The 18,374-nt window shown below is 44.4% G+C and overlaps 1 protein-coding gene across 1 annotated transcript in view; it reads left to right on the top strand.

Annotated features, from left to right (window-relative positions):
* The first annotated feature begins 3,117 nt into the window (after window positions 1–3,117).
* LOC147895194 (regulatory protein RecX family protein) overlaps window positions 3,118–18,374 on the top strand; it is a 37,101-nt gene continuing 21,844 nt past the window's right edge. Inside the window, exons 1-3 of the mRNA XM_087383795.1 lie at window positions 3,118–3,277; window positions 3,645–4,415; window positions 4,496–4,588. Of these exons, the coding sequence (XP_087239921.1) occupies window positions 3,168–3,277; window positions 3,645–4,415; window positions 4,496–4,588 (974 nt within the window). The 5' untranslated portion in view covers window positions 3,118–3,167. The remainder of the gene's footprint in view (window positions 3,278–3,644; window positions 4,416–4,495; window positions 4,589–18,374) is intronic.

Here is an 18,374-nt window from a genome sequence, read left to right as displayed (position 1 = left end):
CAAGTTCCTTAGACAATTCGTCAAATACAAATTTCCAAGATGATCGAACACTTCTACTAAAGAGGAAAGCAACACTACAAAATCTTCCTGACAACAGCGCAGAGATATTTTTCGATGACATTATTCAGAAGTATTGCAAACCATCAAGTTCCTTAGAAAATATTTTCTTGGCACATACTGGCAACATATTGATAAACACTCGAGAATTAAGCTCCCAACAAGCAGCTTACATAGCGCTATCTTTGCCACTAACAAGCTGCTCCAAATAGAACATGGACTGATACATACCATGAGCACATACAAACAGGATACAAATAATCAATGAAAACAAAGACAAGTACACAAAAACAATTCTTCAAACCTAACAACTACTAGTAGCAACTCATCAGCAACAACCAAAACAAACTCTTCTAGCTGCTTCAGCTCTGACATATGAGTAGACATGCCACAACCCAAAGAACAGCAAACTCATGGTCTCCCATCATACAAAGCATACAAAATGATGCCAAACAAAGACTACCATGACACAATCAAAAAGCTAAATGCAGAACAACTCCTCCTACACAATGACCTTACCTCCACTGAATGCTTACCTCCTCCATGCCAATGATTTATTGTTTGTCATTGGCATGGAGGAGCTGCCAAGGGACGCTTACCTCCTTCATGCCAATGACAAACAAGGTGGGGATCCCACTATGGCCCTGCCTCTTGGAGTGTCATGGAATATCAGAAAGGTAGATGAGTGAAAGAGAGGAGAGAAAAGAGGTGAAAAGCTGTATGTGTGTGTGTGTGTGTGATGGATGGGCCATTAAATAAAAGTGGGGACATGCCTATTTTAGCAAGAGTAATATAAATGTGGTGTCACACAAGAGACAAAGAGAGTCCCACATTGGGGTAAAAGGTAAAAACATTTAGGACCTCACAAGCAAACAAAAAGCTTAAACCCTAAACACATTAGAAGCCCTTAAACTTCTACTAACCCACCTTTAAGCCTCATACTAACCATAATTTGCAAGGTCAAATTGACCAAATGAACTAACTTCAAAACTATGGCCCTTGATTAGCAACTCACTAACCATCATCCCTTAGGACCCTTGCAGGGCCAAAAACACAAGACATGCAACAAACTAATCAAAGTGCCCACCAACCCACAAGCAACGATAGGCTTACACACAACCCTAGCTTTGAAGAAAGCAATGATAATTGAACTCTGTGCAAGAAATATAAACATTACTGATGGCCTAGTTAATGGAGCCGACGGCACATTCGAGTACCTTAGCTTCACAAATCAACAACCAATAGCATGGATTAAATTCCACAACAACAAATTTGGCACAAAAACACGATACGAATATAATTTGCTCGACATGGACACCAATATTCCAAATCACAAAAGAATTCCAAGTTGGTAAGAATTCCTTGAATCTAATAACGAGAAAGCAATTCCCAATCCAACCAGCCAATGCTAGAACAATACATAGGTCTCAATGATTAACAATGGCAAGTGTAGCATTTGACCCATAGAAAATACGAACTCATGGCCTGGCATATATTGCACTCTCACGAGTCTCCTCACCAGATAACATATTCCTCCTTAGCAAGCTAGAAAAGCAACACATCAAAGTTGACAACGACGTGCTACAAGAAGAGATCGAAATGCCTACAAACAAGCGCACACTGGGAATGCGTATAGATTGACCTAGAAACACACAAACACACATAATCATTGAGTCGCTCAATACAGTATCACTAACGGCACACCAAAAGAGAAGCATAATGGCTGTTGACATCTTGTGCCTTTAAAAGACAAGGAAACAACCATCAAGCAATTCTCCATTCCTCAACTTTAGCGAAATATCATGCTACGGCGGGCTCGGGCTTTCACTACTTTACAACTCAATGCAAACCTTGATTGCACAAACCATAATCGCACAAAACGGGGCCGAATTAATAAGCGCAACTTTCCAGAATGCCACATGTAGCCAACTGCAAATAATAACTGCATACAAACCGCCCAAAGCACCAATCGAACACTTCACACGAAACCTAGAGCAACTTCTGCCTGGCATTAACACAAGCAATCCAATTGTAATACTTGGAGACATGAACATCGACTGGACAAAAATAGAAAGCACATTGAATATCCCAAAAAACACTCTTGAAAAGGCTTCATGCACACAAATAATCAACAAACCAACAACGATTTACCAATCCATTCTAGACCACACTTTGACTAATGTTGAAAGCAAATTGAGACTATTAGACACAAACCATTGCGATTGGCCCGATCACTTTACCACCTAGATCCTCCTCCCAAAGACTGCCACAAAAAACCCCGTCAAGTAACAACTCACCCACTCATGCCTTCATTTTTATTTCAATTTAGCATGCCCAGTGAAATTTTCACCTTTTTTGGCCTAGCACGTGTTACGTGGAAGCCTAAGTAACGATGGCCCTGTTGGGAGAAGCAAAATTCTGATATTCCAAGCTTTTAAAAAAATTCTCCTTCGACGAGTCCTCTTGTTCCACTCTTGTTATATGCACCCCTTCTTTTTCTACGACTTTCTCTCTCTCTCTCTCTCTCTCTCTCTCTCTCTCCTCTTCTTGGTCTCTCGCCTAGCTTCCAATTCGTGCACTCTCTCTCTCTCTCTCTCTCTCCTCTTCTTCTCTTGCCTAGCTTTCAATTTGTGCGCACCATCTCTGGCAGGCCCACTCGCCTAGCTTCCAATTCGTACGCACCATCTCTGGGAGGCCCGCTGAAGTTACTTCACCTTGTTTAAAGGTGAGGCGACAAGGGAGGGGTGATCATGAGAGGGGGGGGGGAGAAGGGAACTCAGGCCCTTTACACACCAAAGAGTGCTTGCCCATCATAAATGGGGGGAGCCAATCAAGACACTCCATTGGTGTGGATGGGCGAGCCCCCCTTTTCACAAAGCAAAAATTTAGGGGAGTCCAAAAGCCTAGTCAGAGCTGCTACCTCGTGCCCATGATAAGAGATTTCTTGGGCAGGCAACTTGGGCACCCATTCTTCAACCAATCAGATTCAAGTACAAGATCATTTCCCATTAAATGCTCCTTTTTATAAAGATTCTTGCTTTGGGGGGGTGTGGTTAACCATCGTGCCCATTTTCTTGGCTGCCCACAAGTTTAGCTTATATGAAAGTAAAATGGTGTATGAAATTTCAATCTATAATACTATGCAGCCCACAGGCCTCAAAGCTCGGGCTATGGCTTCCCTGCAGTTCGCATCGCTGTGGCAAGCGCAGCACCTGCACAGGTTCATTCATTCTTCTCTCGTCTTGATCGATTCTTAGATTTCTCATCCAGTCTACCTTAGATTCTTGCAACGCTTGCTTCCATCTCTTTGTTCATCTGTAGATTTGCATTTTTCTTCCCGGATTCCTTTCCACCTTTCTACCCTTCCTTCGTTTTCTTCTGAATATCCCATCACACAGAGCATTCCTTGTTGTCTCACTTTAGGCTTTACATTTCCAACTAGTCTTCGGATTTCGAAATTGGGCATCGATTATCCTCGCGGAAACGCAATCGTTGGCCAGGAATTTGTTGCATTCTGGGCAGTTTTTGCGATGAGGATTCTGGGAAAGCATGTAGTTCCGACCTTTGTGATTTTCATTTGTTTTCAGGAATGGAACCGTTTATTATCAGTCGCCCACTTGCAAATTTTCAAAGTCGTCTGGTCCAGTTCGCTACATTCCTAAAAACGTCAGGTTACAAGATCGTAGCAAGCAGTCATCTCTCGAACCACACACCGAAATTGCGGACTATGGCAGCACAGAGACTGACCCCGAAAGGATGCAGCACCGTCGCGAGCAAGTCGCTAAGGATGTAGAAAATTCAGAGAGCGGTTTTTTGGGTTCGACAGGAAGATACCATAACCTCGAGGAGGATCAGGAAATGGGCCCTGAATTGAACCCTTACATTCCCAAAGTGGAGCAACTGTATTTGAAAAGGGAGCGTGCTTTGCAAGCTGAGGAGTTTCGCTCTCGTCTGCGCCTGTCAGAGGCGGAGTCCTCCTCGTTTGTTCTGAAGTCTCAGGAAGCAGCCTCCCTTAAAAAGCCCGAGTCGAGGAGATTTGAACGACCAAAGTACACTGGTGATTGGTCTTCGGTTACTGCTGTCTGCGATGACTCGAGTATGACGTCGATTACACCTCCCATCGAAGACGGCTTTCTTACCGATGTTGATAGCCCTATACAGGATGTAATCAAAGCTCTTGATCAGTCGTCTACTGTGACTGACCCTTTGGACGAAGAGGTTAACGACATGGCCGAATTTTCTCCCGAGTTGCAACTTGCCAGTAGCTTTCAATCGACTATGTTAAACGAAGCAGAGGCAGCAAGTTCGGTAGCACGAGATGATGCTAAAAATCAGGCTGTTCGATATCTTGCAATGAGGTATTTCACATCCTAATGTGTGTGGCTTTGATGCAGAGGAAATCAAGCAAATCGTTGACTTTCTCCCTATGACAATCTAGGCCATACACAGCTTTCCAGTTGAGGAAGAAGCTACTAGGCAGAAAGATCTCTCCTGAGCTGGTGGATTATGCACTGACTGTTGTTCAAAATTGGTATGCATTTTCTCTAATTGCTTATCCTTCACTGGTTTGGTTTGTTTAAGAGGATGGCTTGTAGCTGAAGTCTATGATTAGTATTTTGTTCGGCTGCAGAACTACTGGTGCAATTAAACTGGGTAGCTTTCTTGATTTCAATCCTTTCAAACTGAATTTTAAGTGAAATTGTGAGGAGCAATTGGAGGAACACGAGTAGCATTGTATGCCACATCACTGACTGCCATGTCAGGTGCCAACTGCCACATCACCAGATTTGGCTGCCATGCCAGCAGCCGACCTGAGAACATCCACGTTGACAGCATGTCTTGCTGCCACATCATCAGCCAACCTGTCTCAATAACAATGGTGGATCTGATAATGTATAACCTGCACCTCTAGGGTTCATCTAGGACGTACTATGTCTCTATATATCATACGTCTGGGGTAATCCAGGACTCACCGTTGCCTGATAAGACATTGTGAAGATTCAGATAGTACAGTCCTAGCCACATGTTGTACCCAAATGAAAGACTAGCTCCCTCTTGTTGAGAACTGAATCAACAGCTCCCGGCTTCAAGGCTGGGCAATATACTGACTGCAGACTGAGCTGGTAAAGATTCAGAGAGCACAGTCCTAGCCACAGGTGTACCCAAATGAAAGACTAGCTCCCTCATGTTTAGAACTGAATGAAGAGCTCCGAGTTAGTCTTGAGCTGGCTGCAAAGCTGGGCAATATACTGACTGCAGACTGAGCTGGTAAAGATTCCGAAAGTACAGTTATAGCCAGAAGCTGTATGCAAATGAAAGACGAGCCCCATCTTGTTTAGAATTGACTGAAGAGCTCCAAGATAGTCTTGAGCTGGCTGCAAAACTGGTCGATATACTGAGCTGGTGTATGGGTGCAACAACCCCCAATCAGGTCTGGTCAATCCTAGACCCTGGAGGGTATCCACGTCAGCTCCATAACCGAAAACCCTAACAGAACATGGGCCAAGTCCGCAAGCAACCCATCTGGGTCAGGCATCTGCCATGGACACAACCCATAAGGGTTGGCACTATTAGCTCACCTCCCAGCCGTAGGCTCATCCGAGCCACCCCCGAGCTAGAGGTCTAAGCCACCTGGATACAAGAGCCAACCAGCCTCAGGATTCAGGCTTGCATCCCATACCACAAGCCCTTCATCCTAGCTGCTGTCCAGGTCTTGGTCACTGAGGAACGGCATTCTCAGGACACCATCAACTGTGCCCCTAGCCTATACTTATAGGCTAGGTATTGTGCTTTATGGCTCTAGCTAGCCATATTCTGCTCAAGTCTCAGCCCTATTAGGCTTATCTTGACTTGGCCAGTACTCCACTGCCAAGTATAGCAGGCTAGCTCACTCCTAGTGATCTAGACCTCATCTACTAGCTTAGGTCATAGCCCTAGGTTAGTCCTACCCTCGGGACAGACCCATATGCTGACCCCCAGGTCTAGTCCTAGACCCTTGTCAGCCTGGCCTAGGGTTTAAAACAGTGAACACTGAATCTCATAGCCAGTTACGTCTAGTCGTGGGCATAACATTCTCCTTCCCTTAAAATAAGACTGATACAAGTATAAGTCAGGGTAGGAAAAAAAAATCGAGCTGCAACTAATTTACAGACCTTAACTTTCTATCCGAAAGGTCCCTATTCTCACTTGCTCGTCAGCAAGGCTACGGTCATCCGTTACCCAACTACTTTAGGGTAACAAACAGTAGCCCATTGGGTAGTTTTGACCACACCTACTAACTGATGGCTGTATGCAAAATACACCTTAGTATTTAGCAATTGAAGTTCCTACATGGAACTTCCCTAGCTCTGGCAAAGTGGTCAGCTTCACCAATGCTAGCTGAAAATGAACCTTATGCCAACTATTCTCGTCAAGGGCCCATTGGCAATGGTTCTGAATTCCCTGCCACCTAGGAATTCTGATGCTCCCACAATAGCATCTACAGCATCCCATAGTACTGCAGGCCACCCACCCGAATGTTAGTATTTGGGCCGTCTTTAGTGTAGACCTAGGATCCAAATGTTCAAGTTAAGGCCTACTGAGATCTTATTCAAGATCTCTAGAAAATCATCTTCCAAATTTTCGCTTCTCTCCCTCCCTCCCTGCTTGTAAAGGACCCCAGACCTGTCTTTCAGTACCATGGCCATGAGGGAGAGGTGCGGGTGGAAACTCAGCCAAGTATCCACAAGGCTGAATCATGTCATCCGACATTCAAAACCTTGTCCATAAGGATAACGCTGTCCAGAGTTTCTCTTAAACTACCAGAAGGAATCCTCGATCCAAGGATTGCACTTCTTGATTTGCTCCTCGTTTGACTAAGAAGTTTCAGTACCCACATATTTGGATTCCATGTTTCAAAGTCACTGGGTATTCCCATTTCACTCCTTGAGAACCCGGAAATTCTCTGTGTTCACAGGTGCATAGAGTCTTTGACCAAGCTTGCCACTATCCAAGTGAATTTTCACTTTAGGATGTCAAGCAACAAAAGGTTTTCATCAAAGATCCATAGAAAGCCAAGATATCAACTATATAATAGCAGGCTGTCCAAGCTTATACTGTTCATATAATCTCTCCATTTCCATGGCTAGTTAGTCAAATCCATAACTAATCAAATCATTCATTGTGCCTTGGTTTGTACCCATTGACCTTAATCCATCCTAAGTAAGACTGCACATCCCGTACTACACAATCCCACCAATCTGGCTGTCGTTAGGGAGACACAGGTCTGGACGAGTGATTTACATTAGGGATACAAGTTGATTTCACTAACAACTTTTATTTGGAATCACAAACATTAAATTTAAGAGCTTGAAAGTAGCACAAAACATGGACAGCAATAGTAATCATCAAATAAATATGTGGCAATAAAAAATAGACAATTACATACAGTGAGCAATCCAATCTATGCTCCAATCCACTCAAATGATAGAAAGCGATGGTTTATAAAACATCAGAATCCAATTCACGTAGTACCAAAACAAAATGGTGGATGATTCATGAATTTACAATCCAATTCATGTACATGCTTTATAAGCGTGTGTTCCGAGCATCCAATAAAACTCTCTAGAGCTTTTCCTTAATGTGCTGGACCATCCAGCCTGAGAGATGCCACGTACTTGAAACTTAAGAGCAGTCATATAACTCTTTACCTTTCATAGGCTTCTGGCTGGGTTCCCAATTCGGTAGCCATACTTGAATGGTTTTCTTCACTGTCTCTGCAGTGCAATGCCTCCTTTGCTATCTTTCCAGCCAAGGGAGGAACCCCATAGTAATGGATGGATTTCCAAAACTCCTCCAGGTTCTCCCATTCATGAAGTATCAAATCAGGCCGGTGAGGAGTCCACTTTGACCATGCCTCATTGCTAGCCTCGAAGGGTCGATAATCCACTGGTATAGTGGGATTACTGCTCATACTTTCCATGTAGAAGTTATCATAGCCAAGAATCTAGGATCTGCAAAACCCACCCGTGGACTTCAGATCTCTAGATTTTCCCTTCCTTGGCGCTGCCCAAAGATAAGTCGACCTCACAACTTCCTAGGCATGGAGCGCATCCACTCAACAGAGATGTTCGGCTGATTGGCTGATGATTGCCAGACTCAATTAAGTCGACAGTAAGAGACCAGGAATTGGCAAGCCGGAACCTTGTAGAAGAGACCCAATTGACATCTTCTGTTTACAAAGCAGGCTGGACAGCAAGAGTTCCTTAATCTCGAGAGAGATCCCCCGCTGCCCAAGTTGCAGGCCTCTTATAAAAAAGCTCTTGCCCTCTTGCTTTTTGTCCAGCGTGAATAATAGATCTTGCTTTTCCAACAAAGCAAGTCCTAATTTTGTTGAGGGGATACCAAAAGCAGATTCCCTTGATATAGAGAGGGGCTCTCACAATCTTGGGCTTCTGAAATAGGGCTCCCTGATACTTGCGACTAGATCCCAAATTCTCTAGGAAATCAATAGCCCTAGTTCATCAAGCGCAAGCTCAACATAGACACATCCTCCTTTAGGGATAACAAACCATGCATCCTACGCACAATATTAGGGCAGATTGCCCTCCTTGCATCAGCCGAAAACCTAATCCCAAGAGATCCTCTTCTTTGTAGGGCATCGGGAGTGATCTGCTCAGCAGAAAACCTCCCCATACCATATAGGCACAAAGCAATCCCTTCTTTCACTTCCATAAACTTAACGTTTATTAAAGAAGCCAGGTGATTAGACTTTGAGGAAAAAACTATCCAGCCACACCCTTATCAATTTGCAAGGGTACTACCTTGCCGAAGAAGATCTTTGACGAATCAATATCAATCCTCCTTGTCTTGTGCAAGTTTTGCGCCAGACCTAGGAATGTTCCCAAGGTCTCAGGGATTCACACGGCTTATCTGAAAACTATCCCTAGAGTGTTGGGGTTAAGGCCCTGTGCCACCTCATGTACACTTTTTTGTTACAGGTTACAGTGTGAACACGGTTCACTCCGAACCGGTTCCACCCAAGTGTCTATCCTAATATATTCTTGAGGGTTGTGGTGTGCCCTCGCTTCTCGATTCACACCCACCACTCTTGTGGTCTTGGTCTTGCTCTCCTCCACTCGCTTACGCTTCAACTGGTATCAGAGCTTTGGCTCATCATCTCTATCCTGCATCCTCACCCTCAGCCCAGAAGTTCCCCGTCTGCTTCCCGTATCAGACTGGTGGCTTCGTCCGTACAGCGTCAAGGTCCGTACGTTCCGTACAACGTGCACGACAAGGAAGTTCTAATACGGATGCTACATCGTCAAGGTCCGTACGTTCCGTACAGTGTGCACGACGAGGAAGTTCTGATATGGACGCGTTTTCTTCTGACTGCCCTATGCGTTCTTTTTTTTTCGTTGGGTCGCATTCGGCTGCTGTTCTACGCCCTTCGTGGGTCATGACCTCGCTAATCTCATGCGTGGGAACATCCTTCTTCAAGGTATTTAAGACGTGGTTCGCAGGTACACTTGACATTTGTCAAGTGGGCAGTTGGATTGTGTGACATTTGGTCACATTGGGCAGAAATTTGAGGATTTGGTGCACATCGTGGTGCATTCTCGGAAATTGCAGAAATTGCATGCAAGAAATTTGGGGCTTTTGACGCTAGAGTGCTTGTACGCACTTGTGGATGCCTATTCGACGAAATTTTTCTTCAATAGACACCAAAACAAGGGGCTTTTGCTCAAATTGGTGTCATTGGCTGTTGTAGACAGTTTTGGAAGGGGATTCACATGTCTATGTGTCAAATGCATTGACAAAAGAGGAGATTTTGCAATCAGGTCCGTTTTGGGTAAATGCTTCTTGTTGTGGACAGCGCATTTGTACACTCTTGGAGAGTGTGAAAACTCAGTTCAGTTCTGAGTTTAGCCTTGTGACAGTGTTCATATGCCTATTTGAGGTGGGAGAGCTTGCCCAAACACCTGCTAAACAATCTAGGATATTTGTGTCACTTGATCATTCATTCTACAGTGACATTTGGTCACTTGTCAAGGCTCGGGGACCTTTGTGACAGTTTTGTACAAGTGCAGGCCAATTTTGGAAGAGATTTGGGGACTTTTAGAGTTTTTTTTTCTTTTACTGTTTTTTTTACAGTTTTGGAGAGTGGACAACATTGCATTTAGTCACAGCACGTGACTTTGAGGCTCTCTGTGCCTTAGGTGTATTTATTGGCTTCTATTTGGGCTTATCATCATGTCTTCAAGCAACGAAGGCAACTATTGGAACATCAAGAAGTTGGAGGGGAATGCAAATTTCTCTTATTGGAAGAAGAAAATATACAATGTGTTGGTCCAGAAAGATCAAAATATGCCTATCAAGTATAAAGGGATCAAGCCCGATGAAGTTAGTGACCTTTAGTGGGAAACCATGAATGAGAAGGCCAAGAGTACCATACTTTTGACCATCTCTAAGAAGATCTACTTCAATGTAGAGAATGAAGCCACCGCTTACAGCATATGGAAAAAACTTGAGTCCCTTTTCGAGAGTCAGAGTGCAGCTAGTAAAGTGTTTTGGTTAAAGAGGCTCATGAAACTAAGCATGAAAGAGGGGACAGCCCTCTCACTTCACCTCAATGAGTTTCACTCTATATTCAGCCAACTCACAAATGAGAAAATGAATTTTGATGATGAGGTGAAGGCCATTTTTCTCGAGTACCCTCCCTGACAGTTGGGGTACTTTTGCTACAGCCATAAGCAATTCAGTCCCTGCCTTCACAGGATTGTGCTCTTCTGCAGGAAGAGGTGAGGCGTAAGAATAGCAGTGAAAATAAGAATGCAAGTGCATTGGCTGTGGGCAGAGGTAGGCAGCAAAATAGAGGGGAAAACCAAAATAAAGGGAAATCTCGCAGTCAGTCCCGTCCTAGGAAGGACCTTGAATGCCACTACTGCCATAAGAAGGGGCATATTAAAAGGGACTGTTTTCAGCTGAAAAACAAAGGCAAGGATAAGGAAAGAAAAGAAGAGGACAAAGATGGGAAAAGAGATGCCAAAGACACCAAGGACAAGGCTAAACTTGAGGAGCTCAATGCAGTGATTAGCAGTGATGAAGATAATGACGATGTCATACTTGTTGCCTCCTCTGGTGATAGTTCTTTTCTTGTGGCCAATGATGGCTCGTATGCACAGGATTGGCTATTAGACTCAGGTGCATCCTATCATGTTACTCCTCATGAGCAGTGGTTTGCTTCGTATGATGCAGGGAAGAAAGGATGCGTGAAACTTGGGAATGATTATGCCTGTGACGTTGTTGGCATTGGAGATGTGCATCTAAAATTCCCAAATGGTTCTGAATTTGTATTGAACAATGTGAGACATGTGCCACAGCTCAGGAAGAGCTTGATATCCACTGGGCAGCTTGATGATGCAGGGTATCTCACCCAATTTGGTCATTCTATGTGGAAGGTGCTTAAGGGAAATATGGTTGTGGCCAAGGGCTGCAAATCAGGCACCTTCCATTGTATGTTGAGGGTGTTGATGCTAATGTAATCCATGTGACAGAGCAGCCACACACTTCATTGTGGCATAGCCGGTTGGGCCATATAAGCCAGAAAGGAATGAAAGTATTGTCTTCTTTGGGTTACTTGCCGAGACTTAATTTTTCTGATTTTTCAGCATGTGATCATTGTATTTATGGCAAACATAAGCAATCAGCCCATAAAAAGGCTGAAAATGTTAAGCAAGAAGTCCTAACTTTGGTACATACAGATGTATGTGAAATGCCCAACCTTTCTTTGGGCGGTGCCAAGTATTTTGTCACTTTTATTGATGATGCATCCAGGAAGATATGGGTCTATCCCATTAAGCATAAGAGTGATGTGTTCAAAGTCTTCAAGACTTGGTTGGCACTTGTTGAGAATCAGACAGGAAAGAAGCTTAAATGCCTCAGGTCTGATAATGGAGGGGAATACCTCTCAAGGGAATTTACTACATTTTGTGATGAGAAGGGGATAAAGAGGGAGTTGCCCGCTCCCTACAATCCTCCACAAAATGGCGTGGCTGAAAGGGCAAATAGGACCATTCAAGAGAGGACTCTTAGCATGCTCTCACAAGCAGGATTGACCCATGGTTTTTGGGCAGAAGCTGTTAAGACAGCAGTACATCTCATCAATAGGTCACCCAACAGGGCCTTGGATTTGAAGGTACCTGAGGAGGTGTGGTCAGGAAAGCCACCCTCTTACAAACATCTCAGGGTGTTTGGCTGCCAGGCCTTTATGCATGTCAGAAGGGAAATACGCAGCAAATTAGACCCAAAGTCACGCAAGTGTATCTCTCTTGGGTATGGTGACAATGGAGAGATGGGTTACAGGTTGTGGGACCCTGAATCTCACAAGATTGTGAGGAGCAATGATGTGATTTTTCGAGAAGATAGGATGCAAAAACAGCCTATCAATACCATTGGAGTGAGAAGAGTCACATTTTTGAGGAGGAAGGACCTCCAGGACAACCACAAAATGCCAATCAAAATGCTGTCCAAAATGGTCAAAATCAGCAGCCACCTCCGGCTTTTAATGCTCCATATTATCCTCCACAGGAAGAGCCACAAATGCAGCCTGAGATTCAGCAAGATGTGCTTCCAGAGCAGGCTGTACAGCCCCAAAATATGCAGGAACAGCAAGCAAATCAGCCACCTAATCAAGATGGTTGGGTTAGGCGGAGCACCAGGGTGTCCCGGATGCCTGACAGGTTTGTTCCAGGGGTGAATGCACTTGATGATTACATCATGGTGACAGATTGTGGTGAACCCTCGTGCTTTAAAGAAGCCATGAAGAGGGAGGACACAAAGAATTGGCAGAAAGCCATGGTTTCAGAGATGCAATCTCTTGAGAAGAATCAGACATGGAATCTAGTGCAGTTGCCTGCAGGCCAGAAAGTCCTACCATGCAAGTGGGTTTATAGGTTGAAGATCACTCCAGGGGATGCTAAGCCCAAGTACAAAGCAAGATTAGTTGCTCTGGGGTTCAAGCAGGAAAAGGGAGTTGATTTTGATGAAATCTTTTCTCCTGTAGTCAAGATGACTACATTGAGGACTGTTTTAGCTTTGGTTGCTTGTCAGGACATGGATCTTGTCCAAATGGACGTGAAGACGGCCTTCCTTCATGGAGACCTTCACGAGGATATGTATATGCAGCAACCAGAGGGATATCAAGTCAAGGGAAAAGAAGGGCTTGTATGCAAATTGCAGAAGAGTCTTTATGGGCTCAAGCAGGCACCCAGAGAGTGGTATCACAAGTTTGATGCTTTCATGAAAGCACAAGGATTGAGATGGTCTGATCATGATCATTGTCTCTACACTAAGAAGGCAAGAGATGGTAGTCTTCTTATACTCATTCTTTATGTGGATGATATGCTTATTGTTGGGAAGTCATCTATTGATATGAATGCTTTGAAGGCAAAACTGCACAAAACCTTCGACATGAAGGATCTTGGTGATGCAAATCACATTCTTGGTATGTGGATTGTGAGGAACAGGTCAAAGGGTTTACTCTATCTTTCTCAAAAAGAGTACATTGGCAAAGTCCTGGAGAGGTTCAATATGGATAAGGGGAAGGCTTTGAGCACAACCTTGCCACCATATTTGAAACTCAGCCAAAAGGACAGCCCTCAGTCAAATGATGACAGGGCTCAGATGGCCAAGGTTCCTTATGCTTCTGCATGTGGCAGTCTGAGGTATGCCATGGTTGCTACTAGAGCAGATATTGCGCAGTGGGAGTGGTCAGTAGATATATGGCTAATCCCGGTAAGAGGCATTGGGAGGCAATTAAGGGTATATTGAGATACCTTAAGGGGTCTCAAGATGTGTGCATATGTTTTGGCAAGCAAGATGCAGAAGTGCATGGATACACAGATTCAGATTATGCAGGGCATTCAGACAACCGTAAGTCCACCACGGGCTACATGTTTACTTTCACAGGTGGTGCTATTTCATGGATATCCAGGTTATAGAGATGCACAGCATTGTCTACCACGGAGGCAGAGTATATTGCAGCCACTGAGGCTTGCAAGGAGGCCATATGGCTTTCACGTCTGGTGGGAGACTTGGGTTTTTCAGGGGATATTCCTTCTTTGCATTGTGATAGCCAGAGTGCTATCATGTTGGCAAAGAATCCGGTCTTTCATCAGAAGACCAAGCACATTGATGTTAAGTTCCACTTTATTCGTGAGGTATTGTTGAGGTATTGCATGACAAGTTGTTAGAACTTGTCAAAATCCATACTGATGATAACCCTGCGGATCTTTTCACCAAGATCTTGCCAGCAGAGCGGTTTGCACATTGCAGGGCACTGATGGGTGTTGGATAGGCCATATCTCATGTTTTGGCCTTGTACATTCTAAATGTACTTGCTGTAATTTCTGATTTTTTGAGGCACATTGCCTTCAGGTGGGAGGTTGTTGGGGTTAAGGCCCTGTGCCACCTCATGTATACTTTTTTGTTACTGGTTACAGTGTGAACACGGTTCACTCCGAACCGGTTCCACCCAAGTGTCTATCCTAATATATTCTTGAGGGTTGTGGTGTGCCCTCGCTTCTTGATTCACACCCACCACTCTTGTGGTCTTGGTCTTGGTCTTGCTCTCCTCCACTCGCTTACGCTTCATGGAGATGCTCAAGTCTTACGCTTGTCTTGGAGCCCATCTTATGCGCAAATTCGTAATACCTTTATGCAAACGTAGAAGATGAATCTTGATTCTTCGAGGCTCTGTCTAGATTGCAAAGCTGAGAAATGCCTGTGAGGGGGAAGAGAAGTTGGAAGGGAGCAAGATAGTGAGAGTGAGAGAGAGTGACACTCTAATGCGGGTGTGAAGTGATAGTGTGAGCCACACCACAAACTCACTTATGTTTTATTAGGATTAGGTTTACCCTATGACTGTCTTAAGACAGTCATAGGTGTCCTATCTTTAATTCTTTAATTAAGGGTTGGCAATGTGCCTTTACCCCCAACAACCTCCCACCTAAAGGCCAATGTGCCTAAAGGGGAGAAAAGAATAAAAAATTACAGCAATATACAGTTACTGTATACAAGACCATAGAGTAAGAATGGTCTCATCCTAATCCCATGATGTGGCGGCAATGTGCAAACCGCTCTGTAGGCAAGCTCTTAGTGAGCAAATCTGCAGGATTATCATCAGTGTGCACTTTCACAAGCTCAAGTCGCTTGTCTTCCAGTACCTCCCTGATGAAATGATATTTCACTTCTATGTGCTTGGTCTTCTGATGAAAGACCGGATTCTTTGCCAACATGATAGCACTCTGACTATCACAATGCAAAACTGGCATATCTCCTGTAATGCCCAAATCTCCCACCAGCCAAGTAAGCCATATTGCTTCCTTGCAAGCCTCAGTGGCTGCAACATATTCAGCTTCTGTGGTTGACAGTGCAACGCATTTCTGCAACCGAGACACCCATGATATAGCACCTCCTGCAAATGTGAAAATATAACCGGTAGTAGACTTCCGGTTATCCGCATTCCCTGCATAGTCTGAATCTGTAAAACCATGCACCAATGCATCCTGCCTACCATAGCATATGCACAAGTCTTTGGTACCTTTGAGATACCTCAAGACACCTTTCACTGCTTCCCAATGCCGCTTGCTTGGATTTGCCATATACCTGCTGATGACTCCCACCGCAAAAGCAATATCCGGACGAGTGGCAACCATGGCATACATCAAAGATCCAACTGCAGATGCATACGGAACCTTGGCCATTTCAGCCTTATCATCATCTGATCTGGGGCTGTCCTTACTGCTGAGTTTTAAATGTGGAGGCAACGGGGTACTAATGGACTTCCCCCCCTCCATTTTAAACCTCTGCAGTACTTTGTCAATATACTCTTTCTGTGATAGAAATAAAAGTCCCTTGGACCTGTCACGAGTAATACGCATGCCAAGAATATGATTTGCATCACCCAAGTCTTTCATGTCAAAAGAGGAGCTTACACACAAGCTGCTCTTTCCCTTTAACAGCATATTCCTCTGGCTGACTCATATAGATCTCATCATGGAGATCTCCGTGAAGAAAAGCTGTCTTCACATCCATCTGACATAAATCCATGTCATCATGAGCAACAAGAGCCAACACTGCTCTCAAAGTAGTCATCTTGACTACAGGGGAAAAGATCTCATCAAAGTCAATGCCTTTCTCCTGCTTAAATCCCTTGGCAACCAATCTGGCCTTATACCTCGGTAAAGCATTTGAATCCACTTTGACTTTGTAAACCCACTTGCATGGCAAAACTTTTCTGCCTGCAGGTAACTGCACCAAGTCCCATGTATCATTCTGAAGTAGGGAGTCCATTTCTGACTGCATGGCTTTCTCCCGCTTCCTTGAAGCTGGAAGGCTCACCACAATCAGTCAGCATGATAAAATCAGCCACATTATTGGCTCCTGGAACAAACCTGGCAGGAGGCCGTTGTGCACGGGTGCTCCTCCTCACAAAATGTTCCGGATTAGGCTGCTGTTCAGCCTGTTCTTCATGCATGACGGGTGGCTGTACCACCATATCTGGCTGTTCTACAGCCCCATCTGTTGGCACATCCAGTGGTGCATCATTGGCAAAATTATCTGGCTGATTTTCAGCCTGTATACCCTCTTGAACAGGGTGATCTGCAGCAGGCTGCTGCTGCATATAAATGGGCATTCTTTGCTGTCCAACATCATCATAAATAACCCTCCTGTATTCCACAGGTTGCACGGGTTCCTTGTGTACACTATCTTCTTTAAAGATGACATCATTGCTGCGTATAATCTTCCGTTTAACGGGATCCCATAACCTGTATCCCATTTCACCTTCGTCACCATAACCCATAAAGATGCATCTGATAGACTTTGGATCCAGTTTGGTGCGTAGATCTTTGCGTACATGAGCAAAGCACTCGCAGCCAAATACACGTAAGTGCTTATATGAGGGAGGCTTGCCAGACCACACCTCCTCTGGCACTTTCAACTCCAAAGCCTTATTTGGTGACCTGTTAATAATGTGAACTGCTGTTTGCACGGCTTCTGCCCAAAAGCCATGGGGTAATGCAGCATAAGACAACATACATCGAACCTTCTCCTGAATAGTTCGATTCATCCGCTCACTTGCACCATTTTGAGATGCATTATGAGGGGCTGTGAGTTCCTGTTTGATGCCCTTAGCTTGGCAAAACTGCACAAAAGCATGTGACACATACTCACCCCCATTATCGGATCTGAGGCATTTCAGCCTACGACCTGTCCGATTCTCAACCTGAGCGACAAACCTCTTGAAAGCATCTAGGGCATCTCCCTTATGCTTCAAGAAATAGACCCACACCTTACGTGTGGCATCATCAATGAAAGTAATAAAATATTTTGCACCCCCTAGTGATAACTGTGGCATCTCACACAAATCAGTGTGCACTAGATCAAGTGGTGCTCTATTCTGGGGAGATCTCCTCTTATGAGGAGTCACAGAATGCTTGCCAAAAATACAATGATCACAAGTAGGCAAATCTGAAAAAGAAAGAGGCGGCAGATAACCCAAACGTGACAGTTCTTGCATTCCTTTAACAGACATGTGTCCCAACCGGCTATGCCACAATGAAACCTTTGGCAGCTCGGTTATGGCAACAACATGATTACCCACACTGGAAACATAAAGAGGATACAAGGTATCACTCTTAAAACCCTCAGCCACTACAGTCTGACCATTAGTAATCACCCATTTGGAATCCCCAAATGTGGTGTGGTAACCACTGTCATCTAATAAGCCAGTGCTAATCAGATTTTTCTTGATTTGCGGCACATGGCGAACGCCATCAAGCATAAATGACTGTCCATCAGGAAGTACTATCTGTATACTGCCAATCCCTGCAATCTGACATGCATAGTTGTTCCCAAGATGAACAACTCCATGAGTACCTGTGTAGGAAGTAAACCACTCCCTATGAGGAGTAACATGAAAAGAGGCACCTGAATCCAAGAGCCAGGTGTGCATGTCATGGCCATCAATAACCAAAGCATGTGCTATTACAGCAGAAGAGCATAAAACATCATGTATGTCACTGTCACTGTCCTCTGCTGCAACATTCACTGCATCCAAGTCATCTGCCTTGGCCTTGCCTTTGCCTTTGCTTGCATTTCCTGCATCCTTTGTTTCAGCCTTCTTGGCTTTCTGATCCCGTATGAACTTGAAGCACTTTGACTTCACATGTCCCTTCTTGCCACAATAAAAGCATTCAATGTCCTTTTTGCCACGGGACTGACTGCGGGATTTGGACTTACTAGCAGATCTCCCCTTCTGCTGAGTCCTGCCTCTA

The sequence above is a fragment of the Dipteris shenzhenensis genome, chromosome 13 (genome assembly GCF_047967505.1).
Source record: "Dipteris shenzhenensis isolate YYH24624 ecotype China chromosome 13, Dip_SZ_1.0, whole genome shotgun sequence".
Classification (NCBI taxonomy): domain Eukaryota; kingdom Viridiplantae; phylum Streptophyta; class Polypodiopsida; order Gleicheniales; family Dipteridaceae; genus Dipteris; species Dipteris shenzhenensis.
Note: the sequence above shows the minus strand (reverse complement) of the source record. Positions and strands in the feature narration are given on the sequence as shown.